The sequence below is a fragment of the Carlito syrichta genome, unplaced genomic scaffold (assembly GCF_000164805.1).
Source record: "Carlito syrichta isolate Samal-C Ts95f unplaced genomic scaffold, Tarsius_syrichta-2.0.1 Scaffold314313, whole genome shotgun sequence".
Classification (NCBI taxonomy): domain Eukaryota; kingdom Metazoa; phylum Chordata; class Mammalia; order Primates; family Tarsiidae; genus Carlito; species Carlito syrichta.
In genome coordinates, this window is record NW_007258409.1 from 378,459 (window position 1) to 403,313 (window position 24,855).

The following is a 24,855-nucleotide window of genomic DNA, read 5'->3' on the forward strand; positions in this document are numbered from 1 at the left end:
GAGTTTAGCAGAGGGCCACCTGCATACACGCTTTTTTCACTTTTGTCACATCAGTACAATTAGGTTTTTCAGGGAAGGAACTAAGTATTCTTTCAGAATAAAGTACAATATTATTCTCCACATATACACACAATAGTTGATAATACCTTGAGTGTCTTGTTGTTCTCTATAATCAGTATTGACATCATTCTTAAAATGTGTTTGTGTCCTCATTGTATTAAACACAAAACTTCCCAAATACTTAGATATAGTAGGTTTTGACATATCTACTCCTGGGTTGTGAGAAGAATTTCAGTCCAGTTTCTGTTCAAAGCTGAGACGGACTGGGGAGGCTGAGCAGCTGTTGGGAACTGATAGAAGGAGCTGTGTGGTCAGGAAGGCAGGTTTTCTAACAGCTGAAACCGGAGCTACCGCCTGCCTATAATTCTTCCAGCTGGCCTTTAGCGCCACCTGCAGGCTCTGAGGCTACCAGCACAGTTTCATAACTACTGTAGTGCAGCCGTGATTCTCAAGAGCCCTATCGCCTATACTCGAGGTTCTGATTCCGTGGTTCGTGGGCCAGGGCCCAAGAATGTGCGTTTCTAACAAGTTCCCAGGAGATGCTGATGCCGCGCGTCTGGAGACCCTGGAACCACTGCAGCGAGGACCAAGGGGTTGAGCTCTCTTGGTGGTGGTCCAGAATTCAGGGGAGTGCATGTAAGTGCAGGGTATGGGGCCCATGTTCACAGATGTATTTGTTGTTTTCTTCCAGCAGATGGGAAATCAGCCTGCTTAGTTGTGCGTTCAAGAGTAGGAGGCCATATACTCTGCTGAGGGAGCACCACAGCTACGGTGAAGGGGGCCCCTTCATAAAGAAAATGAAAGTTATTAAAGATTTTTCAGAAGTACTTGGTGGAGGCAGTCTGTACTTGGTTTTAAAAAGACTTCGAGGATCTGAAGAACTTTGTATACTGGAAAGTGAGCACAGTAACCAACAGGCCAGTAGCACTTTAAAGGACTTTATCCACGAGACAAGTGTAAGGCCACCTCGCCTTGTGATGATACTTTTTTCCAACATTTAATTTATGGTATTTATTGAGTTGACAACCTCACCACTATGTTCTGTCTCGAAGGATATATTTAAAGTTCGATTTACTTCTCATTTGCTTGGAGAAGCTGAATAGCCCAGATAAACAAATTTGGAGCTTGGAAGGGATACTTGTGAGGTGTTCAGACTTGGGACCTTGATTTTCATAGGCAAGTGGAGACAGAACTGCTTCTCATTTCAGCAAGGTGAGCGTTTACTTCAGTTTGGGACAGTCTTAAGTGTTTCTCTAAAATGAGCTGGGAATACTAGCCTATTAGTTACTATAGGAGGCCATGAACAACTCTACTTTTTGGAAAATAGTAAAAGTTTCCATCCCTCTTTGCTGCCCTAAAAGTAAATATTTGAGTCATATTTTTCTCAAATCCGTTTTGTCTGCTTGTCCCTTCTACTAAACTGGGGTAGAGCTGGATGTGAGAGATCGGCTGATTCCCTGAGTGTGGAAGGATGAAGACGGCATTGATTGCCATTGGGGCTGAACCATTAACAGGGTTCATCTCCAAGGCGATGTTAAAACACTGGGGAGTCCTAATGTGTGTGTTGTGGTGGAAGAGCAGAATCTCAGAACAGCTTAAAAAAACAAAAGAACTAATTTTGGTCCACTTAGGCTGACTAAAATGTTCCTTAATCAGCCCTCTGATTAAAAAGTCCTAAGATCAAACCAGACTTCAGATTGAATTTCCAGTCATAGACAAGTTTTGTGGTAAAGCTGTCTCCCTTTATTTCACGAATCCACATGTTAAAAAGTATTTTAGGAAAGGTTGTATTTCTGATTACTTGTCCACAGAGAGCAGTTTCTTGGAGGCAGAGGATGGGCTGCTTTTGGGGAGGTAAGAATCCCAGGCCTGCCTACGTTAGGTAGTTCAAATACAATAACAGCCTTTTGTATGAGGCATTATGAAAATTGATCACAAATAATTATATCAGAGTTGTCTTTCCAAATGGAATGTAAATATAGCTGTGGAAGGATTGTATGAATTCATGCATCACAACTATGTTCTAATTAAAGGGTTACCAAGCCAAACTTAAAAGGAAAAATTATGATGGAGAAATTTATATTAATGTTGCTATTTCTAATTATAGTCTTATAGTTTTTATTTTCCTCTACCAACTGGCATAATTGTAGCTTTTTGTGAGCCCAAAAGCAATGCCTTTTGTTTGGGGAGACAAAAAGGAGTAAAAGCTTAAAGTGTATGGCAAAAGAACTACTATAGACCTAATTGACTTTTCAGTAACCCTCTAAAAACAAATAAAACCTTTTTTCTTCCTTTATCTAATGGCACATGGTTAATCTCAGAAGAAAAATTTAAGCAGGTTTTTGTTCTTTGTCAAAACTGTATGTATGTATGTATGTATATATGTATGTTTGCGCTTAGAAATATACCTGTGGACTGGAAGCTGCCTTTTCAGAAGCGCTTATTCAGATAAAAAGCAAGCTGCACTTTGCTTGACAAGTGATAGAAAACCTGACCAATGCAAGTGTTGATTTTATTTTATTGTATTTTTTTTGTTTGTTTCATAGAATGTATGATTTAATCAAGCTGATTTTAGACAACCTTGGAATAATTAAGCTTGGCTTTTTGGGAGAAGTGTCATTTACTGGCAGTTAGCAACGTAGGGTTCTTTTAGTTTTCCAGCATAGAGCATATTTAACATTTTCCACACATGTCCTGAGTCTGGCTTTGTCTTTATGAATCGTTTCTTGGTGGGACCCGACTGACCTTTCTCCGATAGCCTTGGCTCCGCTCCACTTGCTGTCTGAGCACGCTCTGAAGTGGATGGACTTTCTCAGCTGCCAGTTGGTGTAATCAGGCTGTTGTTTCCAGAGCCTGATTTTGTCCTTCTAGTAATTGTTCCAAAAGACCCGGGACATTTATAAGTAGAACTCATGACTCCCACATATTTGTCCTCCAGGACAGAAAAAATTTCATTTAAAAAAAGCAAGCAGTGTTCATAACTTTTTGAACAGCAAAATAGGGACTGCATGAGTTCTCCCACATCCTCTGAGCTTCATCATGTTAAAAAACAATCGATCAATGCTCTTTAAAGCCTGGCTATTAAGACACACACTTAAAAGCCAGATTTGTTTATTTTTTAGGTCTGTGCCCTTAGACAGATTGCTTCCTCATTATTTATTTTTATTTTTTAATTTAAAAAAATTTTGTGTGTGTGTCTTGGAGTCTCACTCTGTCACCCAGGCTGGAGTGCAGTGGCACACTGACGGTCATCTCAGCCTCAACCTACTGGGTTCAGGTGATCTTCTGCTCAGCCTTCCAAGTAGCTGGAACTACATGCATGCACCAGCAGACCCAGCTAATTATTTGATTTTTATTGTAGAGATGAAGTCTTGCCAAGTTGCCCGGGCTGGCCTCAAACCCTTGGGCTCAGGCAATCCTCTCACCTCAACCTCCCAAGCGCTGGTATCGTAGGTGTGAGCCACCGCGAGTGGGCAGAACTGCACCAGTCTCATGGGGTTGTTGTCAGTGGTTTGAGTTACTCATTAGCTTTCTTACATGTGAACCTTTTAGACCCCAGCCCAGGACTGAGTAGATATTCAATCAATATTTACTGAAAGAATAGAAGTCTCGCATTCCGTTTCTTCCTGCAGTGTCTTTGCTTACTCTGCTTTTTCTTCCCCTTCCACTTTTATCCAAATTCTTCCCTTACCTCAAGGATCTGTTCAACTTTATTTTCCACAAAACTAAGCCATTTGCTCCAGCCCACCTTCTCTATCTTCGATGCCCATGATTTTGTGTCTGCCTTAAACTCTACCTGCTTTTCTCTGCTTTATCTGCCCGGCAAAGTCCTGCTTCTCCTTTAAACCCAACTCAAGTGTCACCTCCACTAGGAAGTCTTCCCACTGGGCCTCTCCTTCTATTAGTGTCCGAGTTAGTGGTACCTCTTGGACTGCATACACATTTCATCATGGTTATTCATTTCATTACCATTTTCATATAAACATGTATGGAACGACTAATACTGCCTGGAGCTGGGGAGAGTCCAGTGTGTTCTCCCAAGTAGCTATGGGCTTCTCAGTGTGGACACTTCAGCCTTCAGCTTCAGAGCACAACATCTGAAAAGCAAAGCGTGCCATTTAGGATGTCTGGACTTTTGTCCCGAGCTTCCTTTGTGACTTTCTTATCTAGGGGTGGCTGTTTACTAAAGTGGAATGATGAAAAAAGGAACCTCAGGGATTCAGATCTGTGTGTTCTCTTGCTGTTGTATTGTCTGCCCCTGGAACAGCTCGGCTGGAGGCTGGCTGAGGTCTGCCCTCTGAGACCCGGCTCTCAGCAACACTGGGTCAGGCTCACTGGCGTGATCAGCTACCTTTACCTCATTATTTGTAAACTTTTTGCTGCCCTTTTAATCTCAGTTTTTGACTGGTTAACTCTTCATTTACACATTTTCTCCCAGTGTTTTTTTAAAATTAAATATTAGTACTTACCCAGTATAGAAATTTTAGTAATGCAAAAAAGAAAAATTAGGAATAAAATAATTTGTCCATCATCCTGCCACCCATATAACAATTTTGGAGATATTCTTTTCCATCTCTTTTGTGTCATACATATCACAAAATGAATTCAAGTGTTCTTAAATTGGTTCTTATTTTTCTATTTCTGCTTTTATTTCAGTATTTACTCTTACTGCTTATTTAATGTAATATTAAAACACTCAGGGAGATTGGGATTACACAAGAGTTCTATATGGTACTGTTTACTGCTACACAAACTTTGAGAAAAACAAATTCAGACAAAGAGCTGGGAGCTGGGTTTTTTCTCTTAATTTTGGTAAAGACAGAAACTCATAGTAATATGAACCAAGTGGACAAAGTGAATCTGTATTTCACACTTTGAGCATTGAAGAGGTACATAATGCATTTATTCATATTATAACAAGTGTACCAAATGACCACTTCATACTGTAGGCAGTACATATTTGAAATGGGTTGTCTTTAAAAGTGGCTAAAGATTGAAAACACAGATAAGTACAAGAGAGGTGAAGAGAAATTCACAGAGCTGTAATGTACACAATGAAAAAGTAGGATGTTTTGAAAGCCATTCAAAGCAAGTTGAAATTTTTAGGACAGCCATAGCCTTCTGCAAGCACCCCTTGGTATGCCTGCCATAATCAGCATGCCAGTTGAATGTTCCTTGAGTCAGCCTTAGTATAGAAATTATTTTTTAATGTGGAGTCAGTGCATCTGGGTTGTGTGTTACGAAACCTGACTTAAAACTTCTTGCCAGGTTCATGTATTCCTAGGAAGGGTCCAGGCTACTGGAGTAGTGGAGAGCATGAGGGCAGCTGGAACTAGGGTGTTGCAGTCGTAGAAAGTTCAGGGTTTGTGCCTCTCTGAGTACTAATTTCCGTTTCTTGAACCAACTTCCTCTACTTAGTGGATAACAGGCTACGCACTGTACTCAAGCCTCAGCTCTCCTGGTGTCTGCTGGGAGGGGCCTTCCCTCTTCTCTTAGTTCAAGTTTGAAACTTTCAAAACAGCCTTCTGACTGGGTCCCCTGTGGCCACATGCAACCTCACCTCCATTACTTTTTAGCTGTTGGGGGGGTGTGAGGAAGGCAGGCTTTACTGCAAGCACAAGGAGGGAGAAGAGGGGGACAAAGTGGGTACTTGAGGGTAAGGAGTGCTCTTCTGGAAGAAGGAGAGGGTACAGGATAGAGTACACAAGAACCAGCTATGTCATTGACCAGTGGGGACTCTGAGCTGTGGCGGGAAGACTGAGCCACACATGACCTGGCCTGCCTAAGTCCAGCATTAGGAGTTTCACAGTTATTGGTGGTCTCTTTGACTGGCTTGTATCTAGGCATGGCAGAGGTTTATTTGCACGGGGAATTGGTTTCTGGCTGTAACCTGCATTTGTCTTCATTTAACCAAGGTTTACATAAATTTTAGGAAGCCTCTTGCCCCACCCTGCATCTTCTAGCTCTGGTAACTTTACAAGACACTTTACACAACACTTTCATGTATGTTGTCGTATTTGATCATCTCAATAACCTTGGGAAGCAGTAAAAGCAATCTTTATTATCACCATCGGGAAACCAAGACTCAGAGAAGCCAAATGATATGTCAACAGATAGTAGGAATTCAGTAGCAAAGACTGTCAGTTCTCTTATGACCTTCTCCAGGACCTCTGCTCTGCACCAAAGGCCATTTTGCTGACTGAATGGTGGTACCTCACCACCCTGGGAGAAGCTAGATGACCAGGAAGGGCTGAGGTTCCCCCTGCTGTCAGTTTAATGACTGGAAACTGGGCACACCTCCTCTCCTGGAGTCAGCTTTGGTTGCTGTCAGATACCCGAATCGGATCTGCTTTTTTTTTTTTTTTTTTCTCTCCACTGCAGTTATCCTGCTTCCCAAATAATTCACATTTCATCTCTATGTGAGTATGTGGCTGCTCTTTGTGGCTCTGATTTGTCCGTGAACCTGAAATTTTTCACCAGCTCTGTCTCCAGTCCACAGTCCATTTCCATAGCCACTAATAGGGACAGCCCTGAAAGAATGGAGATTTTGTCTTGGTGAAGGCCATTTCCCCCCCCAAGCTTCAAAAGAAAGTACTACTTAGAGGGGTTCCTTACATGGAAATCACTTTCCTAGTATATGCCTCTCTCTCTTGCCTTCTTGTTTTGTCTCCTGTAGTCTTTGGAGAAACAGAGATCTTTAAAGCCAGGAAAATGTCCCCGGTCACAGCATTGCTAATGCCTTGGGAAGGGAAGATATATAGTTGTTACTGAAATTAGTGTTCCTGGAAGCTGCAGGTAGCTTGAAAATACAATGTCTTTCATACATTGTATTTTTGTCTTAGCAAAGTGTTTCCAAGGAAGTATCTGGCAGGAGGGAACCAGTAGGTCTAAATATATTCTGATGGCTGAAGAAAAGGAACCAGAACTTATTTAGGACACAGTATTGTGAGACAGTGATAATCTCATGTTTTTTCCTTATTGAATCTTCTTAAGAAACCTGAATATCTTTGATATGGCATCTAAAATTGGATGGTGCTTTGATGTCTGTACTTTCTCCTCCATGTAACAGTGGGTGTGTGTTTCTCAGAGCTTATCTTCTATGTGCCAAAAATCAGACAGGATTGTGAACAAATGTCCATTGCTTCCAAGTCATGAGAACACTTGGCAAAAAAGTGGCTCTCCCTCTCCCTCCCCTTCCCCTTCCCCATCCCTCTTCCCTGTCTTGGGTCTTTGAGTTTTAAATGATATGAAGAAACTTCTTTTAGCCAAGAGAGAGATAAGAAAGAGCTGCCCAGTTTTAAAAAACTGATTGATAGGCCCAGCAAGGTAGCTTACGCCTATAATACCTGCACTTTGGGAGGCCAAGGCGAGAGGATTGCCTGAGCCAACGGGTTCAAAACCAGCCTGGGCAACTTGGCAAGACCTCATCTCTACAGTAAATCAAAAAATTAGCCGGGCATGGTGGTGTGTGCCTATAGTCCCAGCTACTTGGAAGGCTGAGATGGAAGGATCACCTGAACCCAGCAGGTCGAGGCTGCTGTGGCCGTGAGTGTGCTACTACTGCCCTTCAGCCTGGGCGACAGAGTGAGACTCCAACTCAAAAAATAAAAATAAAAGATAAAAAACTGGCTGGTAAATAACTTCAGTCAACTGTACAACAACCTATACTGTATAGTCTGTTAATGAAAGATAATGTACCATTTTGGCTTGCACAATACTTCATGACTAACTTTAAAAAAAATTACAGGATGGTTAACTCTATGCATTCGTACATGCTATGAGACCTAATTTTTAAGCATTAATGTGTTACAGATAACTGGGGGGTGGAGTGGTATATACAACTATATAGAGAATATTGAAATCCCTAATTACAATATTAGGGATTGTTATCCATAATTATTATTATGGAAAGTTCTGTTTTCTTGCCATGGTCAAACTTGCCTTTATCTGTTTTTATCACTAGATGTTTCTTACATTTCACAACAGTTTTCCCTCGTCCTTTTATGTGTATTTGATCCTCCCCTTTGCTCTTTTTGGTTTTCCCAGATGCCCCTTCTTCATGTCTTCCTTCTGCTCCCTGGCAGTGTGGGCTACTGGCTGCATTGTAGTGGTGGCAACTGATTAGATGAGGAGGAGGACAGGACAGGAGGGAGACAGATGAGATTGAGTTGTTGGTATCATAGAAGAAGAGTCGTATCAAGATAATGATTGTGCTTCCAAGCTGCAGTTTATGTTTTTTCATTAAGAAGTATGAGACTTGCCGGGCTCGGTGGCTCAACCTGTAATCCCGCGCCTTTGGGAGGCTGAGGTGAGTGGATTGCCTAAGCCCGCGGGTTCGAGACCCGCCTGGGCAGCGAGACCTTATCTCTACAATAAATCAAAAAATCAGCCGGGCGTGGTAGCGCATGCCTGTAATTCCAGCTACTTGGAAGGCTGAGGTGGAAGGATCGCCAGAGCCCCAGCAGGTCGAGGCTGCGGTGGCCGGAAGTGGCCACTGCACTCCAGTCTGGGCGACAGAGTGAAACTCCAACTCAAAAAAAAAAAAAAAAAAAAAAAAGAAGTATGAGACTTGAGCTGGGCTCGATGGCTCAGCCTGTAATCCCGTGCCTTTGGGAGGCTAAGGTGAGTGGATTGCCTGAGCCCGTGGGTTCGAGACCCGCCTGGGCAGCGAGACCTCATCTCTACAATTAATCCAAAAATCAGCCGGGCGTGGTAACGCATACCTGTAATTCCGGCTACTCGGAAGGCTGAGGCGCAAGGCTCGCCAGAGCCCAGCAGGCGAGGCTGCGGTGGCCAGGAGTGGCCACTGCACTCCAGTCTGGGCGACCGAGTGAGACTCCAACTCAAAAAAAAAAGAAATATGAGACTTAAGATTAAGAGTTTCTCTACAGTATCATAATTTAAATGTTGGCTCTGGGATAACCCCTGCCTGAGTTTAAATTCAAGCTCTACAGTCGACTTAGGACTGGGACCTTTGGGTGAACTGTTCATCCAAAAAAGTGGAAGTTAATGTAGTACCAACCTTATAAAGGTGTGATGAGGAATGTATTACATAACCAATATAAAGGACTTAAACAGTGCTTGTTAGGTAGTAATGACCCAACATATTCGCAGTTATTTTTTATTTTACATTCACTGGACACAGTTGTGTCTTTGTCATGGGTATGTTTTCTTTAAAGTTGAAATGTCAGGGAAGTAGCATTCAAAGTTCCTTTTTTTGTTGTTGAGCTATTTAGATGGGGATGGTAAACATATGGAAGATTTGCTGCCAGAGTTAATGGTGACCAGAGGGACATACAATTGAATCTTTCCAGAGAACACAGTTAGATATGGTAAGAAAATTACCATGGAATCAGCTGGATCTAAGGAACCAGAGTGGCAGGACTTGAGATAATTGGAAAGTTTAACTTATTATTAAACCTGAAATTACCAGCAAGACTGATACTGCTTCTGATTTGTCTAATTTTTTTCTCTTTTTGCAAAAAGACTCTTCTAGCCATCATGGCTTATGTCATCTCTTACATTATACTCTTTTTTTCAAGAGTCAAAAAGAGAAAGTGTTTATCTTCTTTCTTAAAAATAGAGTGTAAAGTCTTTTTTTTTTTTAGCATAGTTTTAGAAGAAGGTATCTTACATGAGTAAATTTGCTAGATAAGTGAAGTTTGGCTATTTAAGTATAAAAACTTGCCTTTATCATATCTTACTAAGTTTGTTCTAAAATTGAACAATACATTTATGTTGTTTGTTCAGTACATCCCATGTGCCAGAAACTCTATGGTGTACTTTACTAGGCATTGTTTGATTTTTACACATAAAATGCGGATTGTATTCTGACTTTTAGACAAGATACACTGGTTCTAATTTAATATTTGCTTGGAAGGCTAATTGTTAAGCCCTTAAGTAACTCTGTGCTTGGAATTTGTAACTTTTATATTTTGATCTTATTATTCTCTACATATTCTTCACTTTTACATGTAGTTGGAGGAAGGAAAACTGATTTTTAACTGATTGCCTATTACATGTTCTAGGCACTTTCACATGCATTTCATTTCAGTCTAACAGAAACCTGTAAGATAATTACTATTATGCTTCTTTAGAGATGAATCTGCTGAGGCACGAGAGGTTGAATATCTTGCCTAGGGTCATACTGCTGAGGAAGGAGAGAAGCTGGGATTGGAATATGAACCTAACTCAGGTCTAGTGTTCTTTCTGTGCTGACATCATTGAAGAAATAGGCATCAGTTAAAAATAGGTATATAGAAGAAAACACTTCTTCCATACTCTCCCTCTGTTTTCTGACCCACATTACTCCAAAAGCAGGTTTGTTTGTTTTTTAATTTCCTAATTTGACTATTCTTCAGTTGTGCTAGATTTAGGTAAAAAGGAGTAAAAGTTAGAAAAAGGATGGAGCTTCTAAGCCTAATGAGTGAGAAGCTAGCCTATGGAATAACCCAGGGTTTTCCAAATTTAAATGAAAACTCTAACTTTAATAGAGCCTTTATTTAATAGTCACAAGTAATTTGGGGTATCTATAGACGTTATAGACTAAGGAATTTATCAGAAGCATTACAGTAATATGAGGTCTTTTTTTTTTCATACTAATCCTTTAAAGTTCAGTGAGGATGTAAATCCACCTTTCCATTAAAGCAATGAAAACACCAGCAAAGATGGTCAAAATCAACTTTTTCAGAACCCCTGAAATTAACCAAAGATTTCTAGCCGTCTGAGGAGTATTTATTCAAGAAAATCTGCTGAATTTCATTAGGAACTGCAGGGTTTGTGGCACTGTAACTTGAACTACTCCCATTTCGCTCTCCTTGGCTCTGCAGTTGCCTTGAAAACCAGCAGTCTTTCATACATGGTACTTGTAAAAACCAGCAGCCTTCAACCGCTGGACAGAACAGGCCTTGGTTGGAAGGTCCTCAAGAAGTTCCATTCCCAGAGCATTGTCCCTGTTTGACCTGTCTTGCAGCTCCTTGGAAAAGTCATTTGCAGGGCATTGCTGTTATTTGACCTGACTTGGACCTCAGAGCTTGCTCTGTGGAAAAAACTCTATTCCCAGGTTGTTTGTCAAAAACAATCAGTTGCAATTATTTAACACTGCAGCTTCTGATGGGGCAATACCAGTTGGAAAATAAAAATCTGACCAAAAACTTAATGGTATTATATGGGAACAAGATTACCATAAAGGGCTTTGAAAAATGCTGTTATATTCTTAGGGGATTAGAAGGCTGAGTACATATTCAGGACTATGTGCATGCCTAGGAAAGACTTGGGAGGGCCTTAGTCTTTCACCTGACTGACCTTGAGGCCATGGGGAAACAATACATGAAAGCTAAAAAGAAACTTAAAGTGCATGAATGTTGAAGGTATGCCCCAATACACACATAGAACCCCTTAGCAAAGGTTGGGAGGCTTACTTGTTCAAAGCATTAGCTAACCACTAAGCTAACTGAGCAGAGGCATGAGTGGCTGCATGCTACAAGAAATACAGACTTTAAAGAATCAGTCCAAGAAAGTCACTGAACAAACAAATAGCAGCAACTACCATGACTACAAAAAACAGCAACAACAAAATTCTGAGAAGTTAGGGGCAAATAATCTGAATTCTAGAATTGCCACATGCATTATTATATTATCTAAAGTGTTCAATTTAAAAAAAAAGAAGGAAGTATCACACACACACACCCACACACATACAAACGGGGAAGTATGACCTATACACAATGGGGAAAAGTTGTCAACAGAAACTGTCCCTGAGGGGCCAAGTTATTGGACTTATTCAACAAAGATTTTATTCAGCTACTATCAATATAGTTAAGGAACTAAAACAAACCCTGTCTAAAGAATGAAAGGAAAGCATAACAATGAAGTCTCACCAAATAGAGAATATCAATAAAGAGAGATAGACATTTTGAAAGAATATAAATCCTGGAATTGAAAAGCACAGTAACTGGGATGAAAATTTGGTGCCAGAGGAAAGAATCAGAAACCTGAAGACAGGTCAGTTGAGATTATCCAGGATGAGGAGCAGAAAGAGAAAGAATAAGGAAAACTGAACAGGGTCTCAGAGACCTGTGGAAACTATCAAGCATACCATTATATGCATAATAGGAGTCCCAGACAAGAAGAGAAAGGGGGGGGAGAATATTTGAAAAATTAGTAGCCAAACACTTCCCAAATTTGATTTTAAATATTTATCTGCATATCTAACAAGTGCAAGAAACTCTAAATAGGATAAGCTCAAGGAAATCCATGCCCATATGCATCATAATCAAGTTTAGAAAGTCAAAGACAAAGAATCTTGAAAGCAGTAAGAGAAAAATAACTCATCAAATAAAAGAGATCCTCAATAAAATTAACAGTTGACTAACTACTCCTTAGAAAACATATAGGTCAGAAGTCAGTGGGATGTCATACTTAAGATGCTAAAAGAAAAAGACTCAACAAAGAATTCTATGTCTGTCAAAAGTATTCTTCAAAAAGGAGAAAGAAACTAAGACATTCCCAGATAAAGAAAAACTACATCAGCTGGGCTTGGTGGCTCAGCCTGTAATCCCGTGCCTTTGGGAGGCTGAGGTGAGTGGATCGCCTGAGCCCGCGGGTTTGAGACCCACCTGGGCAACTTGGCGAGACCTCATCTCTACAATAAATCAAAAACTAGCCGGGCATGGTAGCGCGCGCCTGTAGTTCCAGCTACTTGGAAGGCTGAGGCGGAAGGATCGCCAGAGCCCAGCAGGTCGAGGCTGTGGTGGCCGGGAGCGGCCACTGCACTCCAGTCTGGGCGACAGAGTGAGACTCCAACTCAAAAAAAAAAAAAAAAATCAAGTAAAAGAAACAACAAGGGAACAAAAATAGTGCCTTAGATAATACCTGTTTAACACAAAAAAAGGCAGTAATTGAGGAACAAGAGAACAGAAACAACATATAAAAAACAAAGAACTAAATGGCAGATGTAAATCATACCTTCTCAGTAATTATATTAAACATAAATGCATTAAAGATTCATATTAAAAGGCGAAAATTAGTAGCATAGAGGAAAACAACTTATGACCCAACTATATATTATCTACAAGACGCAAACTACACATATTTTAGATTAAAAGACAAAAATAAGTTGAAAGTAAAAGGATGGAAAAAGATATATACCATACACACAATAAACAAAGGAGAGCTGGAGTGGCTATATTGATATCAGATGAAATAGACTTTAAGACAAAAATTGTCACTGGACACAGAGGAATATTTTATAACAGTCTATCAGAAAGACGTAACAATTATAAACATGTACACATAGTGACAGAGCCAAAATTACATGAACCAAAAACTGACAGAACTAAAGGGAGATACAGATAATTAAACTTAATGATGGGAGATTTCAATAACCCACTTTTACTAATGGATGAAACAACTAGGAAGATTGCTAAGGAAACAAAAGACTAACACTATAAACCAACTAGAGCTAACAGACATTTATCACTCTACTCAGCAACAGTGGAATACACATTCTTCTCAAATGAACATAAAACAGTAAACTTAAAAAGATTAAAAATAAGCCAGGCTCGGTGGCTCAGCCTGTAATCCCCCGCCTTTGGGAGGCTGAGGTGAGTGGATTGCCTGAGCCCGCGGGTTCAAGACCCGCCTGGGCAGCGAGACCTCATCTCTACAATAAATCAAAAAATCAGCCGGGCGTGGTAGCGCATGCCTGTAATTCCGGCTACTCGGAAGGCTGAGGCGGAAGGATCGCCGGAGCCCAGCAGGCGAGGCTGCAGTGGCTGGGAGCAGCCACTGCACTCCAGTCTGAGTGACAGAGTGAGACTCCAACTAAAAAAAAAAAAAAAATGATTAAAAATATGGAAAATATGTTCTCCGAAAACAATGAAATGAAATAAGACACAATTACAAAAGGAAATTTGGGGAAATCATAAATACATGAAAATTAAACAAAAAACTCCTAAATAACCAGTGAGTCACAGAAGAAATTATCAAGAAGACTAGAAAATACTTTGAGATGAATGAAAATAAAGCACAATATATTGAAACTTACTGGATGCAGGCAACGGTGTTTGTAGCAAAATATATAGCTGTGCATGCCTATGTTTAAAAAGTAACCTAATCTTCCACTTGAAGAAATTTGAAAAAGAAGAACATACTAAGTCCAAAGCAAACAGAAGGAATGAAATAAAGATTAGGGCAGAAATAAATGAAATAAATAATTTTCAACAGAGAAAAATCAACAAAACCAAAGTTGGCCCTTTTGAAAAGATCAACAAAATCAATAAATCTTTCTAGGGTGATCAAGAAAAAAAGAGAAGACAAAAATAACTAAAATCGGTAATGAAGGAGTACATCACTACTGACCTCACAGAAATAAAAAAAAAATTATAAAGAAATACTATGAACAACTCTATGCCAACAAAATAGATAACTTAGATGAAAAGGACAAATTCCTAGAAAAAGATAAACTGCCAATTGACTTAAGAAGAAATAAACAATCTGAAATACACAATCTATAACAAGAGATTAAACTAGTAAATTAAAAACTTCCCATAGAAAAAATTCCAGTCCCAAATAACTCCACTGGTGAATTCTACTAAACATTAGAAGAATTAACACTAATCTTTCACAAACTTTTCCAACAATGAAAGAAGAGGGACCACTTCCCAACTCATTCTGGGAATCTAGTATGACCTTGATACCAAAACCAGACAGAAACATCATAAGAAAAGAAAATTATAGCTAAAATTCCTTATGAATAGATCCTCAACAACTAGCAAACCAAATCTAGGAGTATACAAAAGGATTATACACCATGACCAAGTGAGATTTATCCTAGGATAAAATGCCAGGTTGAGTCAACATAACAAAATCAATGTTATGCCATATTAATAGACTAAAGGCCAAAACCCATATAATCATCTCAAAAGCCACAGAAAGAGCCTTTGATAAAATGTAACACCTTTTTATGATTTAAAAAAAAAACTCAAGCTGGGTGCAGTGGCTCAAGCCTATAATCCCAGCACTTTGGGAGGCCAAGGCAAGAGTATTGCCTGAGCCTGAAGGTTGGAGACCAGCCTGGGCAACATGGTGAGACCTCCTCTCCACAATATATCAAAAAATGAGCCGGGCGTGGTAGCACGCGCCTGTGGTTCCAGCTGCTTGGAAGCCTGAGGCGGAGCCCAGCAGGTCGAGGCTGCAGTGGCCGGGAGCGGCCACTGCACTCCAGTCTGGGCGACAGAGTGAGACTCCAACTCAAAAAACGCAAAACAAAAAAAACGCAACAACAACAATTTAGGAATAGAGAATTTTCTCAGTCCAACAAAGGACATCTATGGAAAGCCTACAGAATAACATCATACCGACACATTTTATAAGAAATTTGTTTACACGACAAAATGAAAATATTTTGTATAGATTGTATTAAATAAATTCGTTATTAAAAATTATTTTTGGTGACCGGGCTCGGTGGCTCAGCCTCTAATCCCAGCACTTTGGGAGGCCGAGGCGAGAGGATTGCCTGAGCCCGCGGGTTCGAGACCCACCTGGGCACCTTGGCAAGACCTCGTCTCTACAATAAATCAAAAATTATCCGGGCGTGGTAGCACATGCCTGTAATTCCGGCTACTTGGAAGGCTGAGGCGGAAGGATCACCAGAGCCCAGCAGGTTGAGGCTGCGGGGGCCGGGCGCGTGCCACTGCCCTCCAGCCTGGGTGACAGTGAAACTCCAACTCAAAAAAAAAATTTTTTTTAATTATTTTTAATGTGGCTTCTAGAAAAATGTAAATTATATATGTGGCTTACGTTTGTGGAATATGTTTTATTTCTGTTGGATGATGAGGTTCAGGACCTAGGGCTTCCAAGTTCCAGCACATCTGGATCCTACACTTTGTCCTGTAGGGACTGGATAATTGAGAAGTAAGGGTGCAGCATGGGTACTGATAGACTGGCGTGGAGAAGTCGGCAAGGGAAAATGAAGACATGAATTAGATGCAGTCTTTCTGTGAGGGTAGGAACTTTGTTTGGTTTTTAATTCTATGAATGGTTCTTGTTTATTTCCTCCCAAAAAACAACTGCAACCAAAGGAAGTGAATATAACCTCAAGATTTTATCCTTTTTATAATTAAACAAAGTATGACACTTAGAACTGGATCATTTGGCCCTTTCCTTGTTATCTCCTCCTAGTTCAAAATGCTTGCATCTCTTAATAGCTAGTATTCTCTCAGATCGGCAGTTGGGCTCAATGCACTCAAGCCTCAGCACAATCTTCTTTGTAGTTTTATCCTTTTTCCGGAAAATGGATTAGACTGCCCGCCATAGCCACTTTGCTTCCTGTCATAACACCACTTTCCCTGGGCATACAGAGAGTCCTTGCCCTTCTTGTACTGGGTCACTCTGTGGGGTTGGTGCTTGCCACACCTCTTACAGAAAGTTCAACAGGTTTTAGTAGCATTCACTGGGCAGCATCCTCTGTGCAGGGGGGAAAGATTAACCTGGGTGTTACCCAGTCCTCTCCCCAAAGTCCTACCATGTTTCAGGAACTTTGTTTTATTCACAGCTATATCTCTAGTGTTAGAACAGTGCCTGAACTGGTAACATAAAATTGGTAGTACAAAATAGGTTCAAAAAGAGGGTGGTGTTTATGACTGAATGGCTATTTATTTAGCACCTGATAGTTACCTAGTCCTGCTGTGGGTGCATAGATTCTAGCAAAGGAGAAGATGGATTAGTGAGTACAGACATAGTATTTGATAATTATCCAATCATGAGATGAGTATATAAGATGCTCAAGGAAACTAAGAGTAACTGGAGACTGGTGGTTGTATTTGACAATATGAGTTTGTCGTTGCCAGGTTTTTGGATTGTACAAGCCCAAATCTTTGCCTACTAGCTTTTTCCTTTTTCATAGTTAGTGAAAATGTACTTAAAGCCTGCATTCTATGTAAAAATCGCTGATTTTCAAATATTGGCACCTAACTCAATTTTTTTTTAAATGAGAATATCAAACAAAACCTTCTTGTTAACTGGGTTTGACCCAGGAGATTTAGCTGGTGAAGCAAATGTGTAGTCCCCTTGACTCCTTGGCCATCAAATCAGAGAACTTAATCAATGCTGGGCACAGGAAACCCTGCCAGACCTCCTCATCTGTGTTGTCTTCTCTCAGGAGAGTTCACATTCCATATATTCTTTTTCTTAGCAATCGTTATATTTGCAGTCTACGTTTGTATGTATAACTATTTGAGTTAATATGTCTTTTCCATGGAGCTTCTATAATAAACTCCTTATGGGCAGAGGCTGGACTTTTTTTACTCATCAATAGTTGATAAGTGAATAAATGAAATTGGGAGGAAGGACTCGTTTTGAAATGCATTCTGTAGTAGAGGAGGTAAAACAACATGAATAGTGTCTTACTTGAAGTTCTTTGTCAAAAAATTCAGTCCAACAGCAATTTGTTTTGTCTGCACAATGTGAGAAAAGATAATTTTTCCCCACTAAATAAACATTTTCGTGTTATCTACATTTGTACATCCCAAAGCATATTTCAGACAGCATTGACGTTTGTAGCATAACTCATTAATGTCAGTATTTTCAAGTTTGTAATTCCGAAAGTTCTTATAGCTTAATGTTTTAGGCGCTAGCTAATCCTCTGGACTTACTTTTCCTGGGAAAAATAGAAACACTGCTTCCCTTTTTGAGTTATTAGAAATATATTTTTTAGACATTTGGCATTTTACATTTGTAATTATTTTAAACTCTAGAGGAATGGGAAAACTCAAGAAGAATGTGTAAGGATCACTAGATCCAGTTTCCTATTAGGAAACAGAAAGTCAACAAGAATTCACTGAGTTAAAATTAGAAGCTCTACCATGGTTGTGAAATAAGATAAAGTGATGTGTTACTGACAGAGGGTGAGGTCACCTTTTCTGTGTCTTGAGATATAATAAAGATGTGTGATACTGGGAGAGTGAGAAACAGCAGTGGGGGGTGGAGGAAGAAGAGGAAAAACCACAATTTTTGTTTTAGTTTTGTGAAAAGCTTTTAACAGTGCTACGTTTTATCCTTTACATTTTTATCTGGAAATAAGTTGTCAAAAGAAAAGTCTTAAAACAGAATCTGTATGATTCCATTTACATAACATTTTCAAGATACCAGAATTATAGAGATGGAGAACAGATTAGTGGTCACCAGGGGTGAGGGATGGGGCAGAGGGTTCTATCAGTTTTTGCTTTGTGCGTTTTGAAGCTTTGTGTTTGGTGCATAAGCATTTGGGATTGTTATGCCCTCTTGATTAATTCACCTAGCTGTCATGATAAAATGGCCTTCTCTATCCCTGGTAATTTTCTTTTCTGTTAATGCTACTTCATTTTCATTCGATTAGTGTTAGTATGATAAGCACAATAGATCGTCCTTTCTTTTCATCAACCTGTGTCTTTATATTTAAAGGTGTTACTTATAGGCAGTATGTAGTTTTTAATCCTGCTTTTTTATCCAGTCTGACACTTAGCTTTCAGTTGGGGCATTTAGACCATTGAGTGCAATTATTGATATGGTGAGGTTTGAGTCTGTCATCTTGCTGTTTGTTTCCTGTTTGTCTCATCTGTTCTTTGAGCCTCTTCTACTCCTTTCTGCTTTCTTTTAGATTGAATACTTTTTATGATTCTATTTCTTCTACTTTGCCGTCTTATTAGTGACAGCATTATTTATTTTGTAATTTTAATTGACTGAGAGTTTATTGTACACAGATTTAAATTATATCTACTTTCAAATGGTATTATATTATACCACTACACATATAGTACAACAAACACTAGTATACTTACATTTCTCCCCTCCTGACCTTTATGCTATTGTCATACATTTTTATGCTATTGTCATACATTTTTATGCATGCAGATGTTATAAATCCCATACTAAATTGCTGCTGCTATTATTGAAACAAGCAGTGATCTTTAAAGAGATTTAAATAATAAGAAAAACTCTTACTTATTTACCCTTGCGGTTAATATTACCTGTGTTCCTTATTCCTTTGTTTAGATTTATATTTTCATCTGGGATTATATATATTCCTTCTGCCAGAACTTCCATTAGCATTCTTATAGTGTGGGCCTGTTGCTATTTTTCCTTTCAGCCCTATCTGTCTGAAAAAGTCTAACACTTTTATTTTTCATGAGTAGTTTCTCTGGGATGACGATATTTTCTTTTTGTACTTTAGAGATGTTTCTTCATTGTCTTCTGGCTTGCATTATGTTCATAAGAAGTTTGCTACCATCCTTAGTATTGTCCCCTTACATAATATGCCTTTTTTTCTCTGCCTGCTTTTAAGATTTTCTTTTTATCACTGATTTTGAACAATTAATTATGCATGTTATGATTTTATTTCTTTTTTTGTGCTTTGGGTTCGTTAGGCATCTTGGATATGTGGGTTTATAGTTTCCTCAAATTTGGAAACATTTCAGACATACTTTTTTCATATATTTTTCTGTTCTCTCTTTTGCAGACTCCAGTTATACATATTAAAACACTTGATACTGTCTTATGGTTTACTGATACTGTTTTTTCTTTTTAATTTTCTTCCTCTATGTTTTTATTTTAGATAGTTTCTATTATTATGTTTTCAAGTTCATTCGTCTTTTCTTCTGCCATTAATTTCATCCAATGTGTTTTTCAATTTGGGTCTTTTTAAAAGAAATCTTCTCTGCCTCTACTTAAGTGTTAATCTATGAGGAATGCTGTTTTTAATGCATTTGTTAATTCTACTGTCTGAATATAATATTCATATCCCCTTTTCAATAATTGATTTATTTCTTTTTTTCTCATTATGAGCCACATTTTCCTGCTTCTTCGAATGCCTAGTGGTATTTGACTGGATGCCAGATACTGTGAATTTTACCTTTTTGGATGATGAATATTTTTGTATTCCTATAAATGTTCTTAAGCTTTTTTATGGGACACAGTTAAGTTACTTGGGTTAGATTCTTTTATGTCTTGCTTTTATTTTATTTATTTATTTATTTTTTTGAGTTGGAGTCTCACTCTGTCGCTCAGACTGGAGTTCAGTGGCTACTCCCAGCCACCGCAGCCTCGACCTGCTGGGCTCCGGCAATCCTTCTGCCTCAGCCTTCCAAGTAGCTGGAACTATAGGTGCGCGCTACCACACCCGGCTAATTTTTTGATTTATTGTAGAGATGAGGTCTCGCCAAGTTGCCCAGGCGGGTCTCGAACCCACGGGCTCAGGCAATCCACTCACCTCAGCCTCCCAAGGCTCGGGATTACAGGCTGAGCCACCGAGCCCGGCTAGGTCTTGCTTTTAAAATTCACTTGGTGGAACCACAGCAGCACTTAGTGTAGGGCTAATTGTTCCCTACTATGGAGTCAATACCCTTTTGAGTACTTTACTTAAAGTGCCATGATTATGAGATTTTCTAATCTGTCTGGGAATAGACACTGTTCAGAGCCCAGAGTGAGAATGAAGTAACATTCCCTCTATTCTCAGATGGGTTTTCTCCTAGCTCTTGAGTAGTTTCATCATACGCATGCACTGATCGGTACTCTGTTGAAAACTCGAGAACCTCTGCAGATCTCTGCGTCTTCTTTCTTTGTAGTCCTCTCCTTGCTTTTGTACTGACCTATGAACTCTAGTCATTTGATATATCTGAAACTTGCAACTCTATCTCTTCGACTCAGAGAGTTGGCAGGTTTCACTGGGGTTCTCCTTTTCTACATGTGGCCTGGAAACCCTCTCAAGGGAGTAAGCTGGGGTAATCATAAGGTTCACCCCATTCTCATCTCTGAGGGGTCTCTTTCCTGCATGGCATGTGTGGGGTGTCTGTGAATAGTTTTTTCATATATTTTGTTTTTGTTTTTGATTGTCTCAGGTGGGAGGGTAAATTGAATTCCTGTTACTCCATCCTGGTTGAAAGTGGAAATCCCAAATCAGATTTATTTTTTATATAGATAATGTCATTATTAGTTGAAGAAGAAAGCTGTATTTTAACCATTTATGGGTAAGCCAATTTCTAAACATGCTTGCTATGTTTGAAGTTTATGAAGATGTGAAGGGACTATTGAAAAGAAAAGAAAGTAAAAACTTCCTCTTTCCCCAGACTTTTCTGTTCTGCCCTTTTAGTCAGTTGTTGCTGTGTTCCCTTATTAATTAGAGCGTCCGTGTTCCTTTTGAAGAGGGACATTTTTAAAGAGGTCTGTGAATATGCTGCTCAAAATATATGGAGGATGTTATCAGTAAAATTATCATGGTCTTTATATTTTAACCCAAAGTGACTAAAACTTTGACAATCAAATATTATAGAGGAAACATAATGAGAGAGGGAACTTACTAGATACTGAAATTAAATGTATAGTCATTAAATATTGAGGTAACGATGCTAACTAATATAGATGGATTAGTGCATCAAAATAGAATGTCCGCAGACAGACTTGTAAATGTGTTGTAAATATTAGCATGAAAGTTATAGTTCAGTGATGAGTTCTTTAGTAGATAGTGTCAATATGATTGGCTAACTCACTGAAAAAAAAGATTAAAGTTAGATTTTCTTCCTATATCTTATACTCAGATATATTCGAGATAGGTTAAAGATACAATTTTAAGGTATTGGAAGAAGATATCAGCAATTCACATAATCTTGAGGAAAAGAAGGACATAAAGGGTACAACCATAATGAGAAAGATTGATATGATGACAGAAGATTGATATGATTTTATATGGCAAAAAAATCATTATAAGCAGAATTTCAATATCCTTACTATATAAAGATTCCTTATAAAGTAGTAAAAAAAAATGAATATCTCACTAGAAAAATGGACACAGGACAGGATTAAGTCATCATAGTATATTTATATATATATACACACATATATATATAAATGTCCTGTAAATACCTATTTTTAAAAGTTTTACTTTGTAATAGTAACAATTAAAAATAATATAGTAATAGTAGCTATCATTTCTTTTACGTTTCAAGTTACCTGATTATGTTAAATGTTTTCAATAGATTAGCTAGTTTAAACTTTTAAAAAGCAAGTATACTATTATAATCATTTTAGAAATGTAATTTGATACAGGAGATTAAGGACTTTTGTCACCCTGAGGTGACAACGCCATCAAATGGTGAACCCAGGCCATCCGACTCTGCTTGTCCTCACTTCTCACTAAAACAAATTAAAACTGAAATTCAATTACAGTTTACAGAGAAATGAATCATTTTCTCAAGATCACACACCTTGTAACTGATAAATTCAGTCAGAAATTTTGAAGGAAAAATAATGTAAGTAGAAGAAAGGCAAACAGTAAAATAAGCAAGGTAAGCAACAAAGCGAGTGTGTTTTAATTTTACACATTCACTATTTCTTTTCAGAATATTTAAAAGATGCTTCAAAGAAGATGAAAAGTGGTCTTATGTTTGTAAAACTGGTTAGCCCATCTTCAGGTAAGTCCTCTTCTCTTATGATGATGATAACTTGAATGTTTTTGAACTTTGTGACTGATAAGTGTGTATACCTATCTGTCTTTGTATCTTCATTCCTTCTGGATAGCTCTTAACGTTAAGACAGCAGCATGAGGTGACAAAAGCAAGCTGATGACATTACTAGTCTTCCCATAAAATTCATTTGACCTAAACTTTTTTAAATTTCTTCTTATAATTTTCATTTACAGAACTATTCAGTCATTAGAAATACTGGCAAAACAAAAAGTAGCATGTTTGAGTTCCCTCTGAAAACACAGTAATTTTCTTTGGCTTTCTTAAGCCAACTTTTCTTAGAGTAGTTATTCAACATTAGCCTCCATTTATATTCATTTCATGTTATAAAGTAAAATAAACAATCAGAGTTAAAAGAAATCTAGCAGGTTTTTACTTGACATGCCAAGCTTTTGATTAGTTTAAGTTTTAGCTATACTTTCTTGTTAGAGGTTGATTCTTTTTTTTTTTTTTTAATTAAAAGCATTGTATGTTGAAAAATTCATATTTTATTGGAAAAGAATTTGATGTTAATTTTATGTTCAGTACATTTTCAGCTTTGTCTTCTGATTTTTAGGCAAACTAGTGAAAATATTCTAAATATGTAGTGATATTGGTGATATTATTTATCTGTGTGGAATTGTTTTTCTATTAGCTTATAAGATTTTAAGTAGATACATGATACTTAATCAAATCAGAGCTTCCTCCTGGTGACCATAACACTGAATAACAAAAGTAAGGGAAAACCAGCGGGTAGTACGTTGTTGGAGAAACATGTACGTAGAAGCAACGAGAAGGAAGAACGTCCTGACTTCCTCCAGTGTCCTTTTCTTCAAAATGAAATTGGATGTCATTGGCCAGCCATATTTGGAATTCTTAGTTATGTTATGTATAAGACTAAGCTGAGGTGAGAAATATTTATTTGAGAAGTTTTTTAGGTAGCAGCAAAAGTTCTAAAGCATTTAACAGAACAGGTACAAAAGAAAGCCAGACTTCTTCTAAAACGTCTGTTTTATCTAAATGCCCATAGATAACAGGGGGAAAAGGTTTTTATTTGTTCCATTGGCAATGGAAAAGTAAATACTAACATTTGCTGAGTACTTACTATGTGCCAAATACTGTTTAAGGAAATGTACATGTGTTCTTTTTTAATCTTTATAAGAACTCAGTGAGGTAGGTTCAGTTTTGCCCCAGTTTTGCAGATGTGGAAACAGAGGCACAGAAAGGTTTATGTAACTTCCCCAAGTGGTGGAGATAGATGAAAACTCAGGCTCCTTGACTCTAGAGATTGCGCTGTGGTTAGAAAAAAAATTCCATGAACTGTAGGGATAAAACATTCAGATGTGCACGAGCTTCACCCCTTTCTACCCTTTTTATTAAGGAAGAAAGGGAAGAAATCGTCTGGTTGAGGTTCCAGCTGCTTAGAAGGCTGAGGCCGAAGGATCACATGAGCCTAGCAGGTCAAGGCTGTGATGGCACCCAAGCACCAGGGACCCACAGGCCAGCTCAGATCATCTTGCTGAACTGTTGGGCTTTGGTAGTTTTGGAAAGGGTTTGCCCTCCAGATCTGATGGAGGATTTAGTGAGAGGCTGTGTAGCAGTTAAGATAAATGACTTGCACTTTCTCATTTTTTTGGTTTAAGTTCAGTAGGGATTATAAAGCTGGAAAACAGGTGTCTGTGTGCAGTAGCGCTAAGCTTTCCTTCCAGTCCATTTGTGTAGAATGTATCCATGTATGTTTATGTTTGTATCAGGAACATTCTTTAGAACTATTTGATGTGTGTCTCTGTGCGTGAAAACTTGCAAATAAAAAACAGATTTCTCTTAACAGGAGAAGGAGCCCTTTACTTGTTCAACATGTGTCTACAGCAGCTGTTTGAAGTAAAAGTTTTCAAAGAAAAACACCATTCTTGGTTTATAAATCAATCGGTTCAATCAGGTGGGTGACTAGTGTATACATTTCCATTAGTTAAACACATGCTCTGGGTTTTTCATCCTTCACACATGGGGTTGTGGGTCTGTCCACCTGATTGGGAGTCTGGTCAGTGGTTTAGCTCTCCTTGGCATCAAGCGGATTTAGTCAAGGAAAAAGGAAAGATCATTTGAACACTAAGTTTAGGTCATTACCTGTGTGTTATAGATGGTAGGAAATTTTAAACTACCAACTCTGATTTGTCTCCTAAAACACTGACACATCCTTAGTCAGAAGTTAGATTTGTACCATGGAGCGCACATTGTGTTGACAGGAAACACTTTCTTTTGAGCATCTCCAAACTGTTCCCATCTATTTCCTTGAAACTGGATACTGATTTGGTTTCTAAAA

At 38.6% G+C, this 24,855-nt stretch overlaps 1 protein-coding gene across 1 annotated transcript in view; it reads left to right on the forward strand.

The window, feature by feature from the left end:
- The first annotated feature begins 578 nt into the window (after positions 1 to 578).
- Positions 579 to 24,855, forward strand: part of RNASEH2B (ribonuclease H2 subunit B) — a 52,498-nt gene continuing 28,221 nt past the window's right edge. The window contains exons 1-3 of the mRNA XM_008071411.2: positions 579 to 696; positions 22,431 to 22,502; positions 24,364 to 24,471. Of these exons, the coding sequence (XP_008069602.1) occupies positions 22,457 to 22,502; positions 24,364 to 24,471 (154 nt within the window). The 5' untranslated portion in view covers positions 579 to 696; positions 22,431 to 22,456. The remainder of the gene's footprint in view (positions 697 to 22,430; positions 22,503 to 24,363; positions 24,472 to 24,855) is intronic.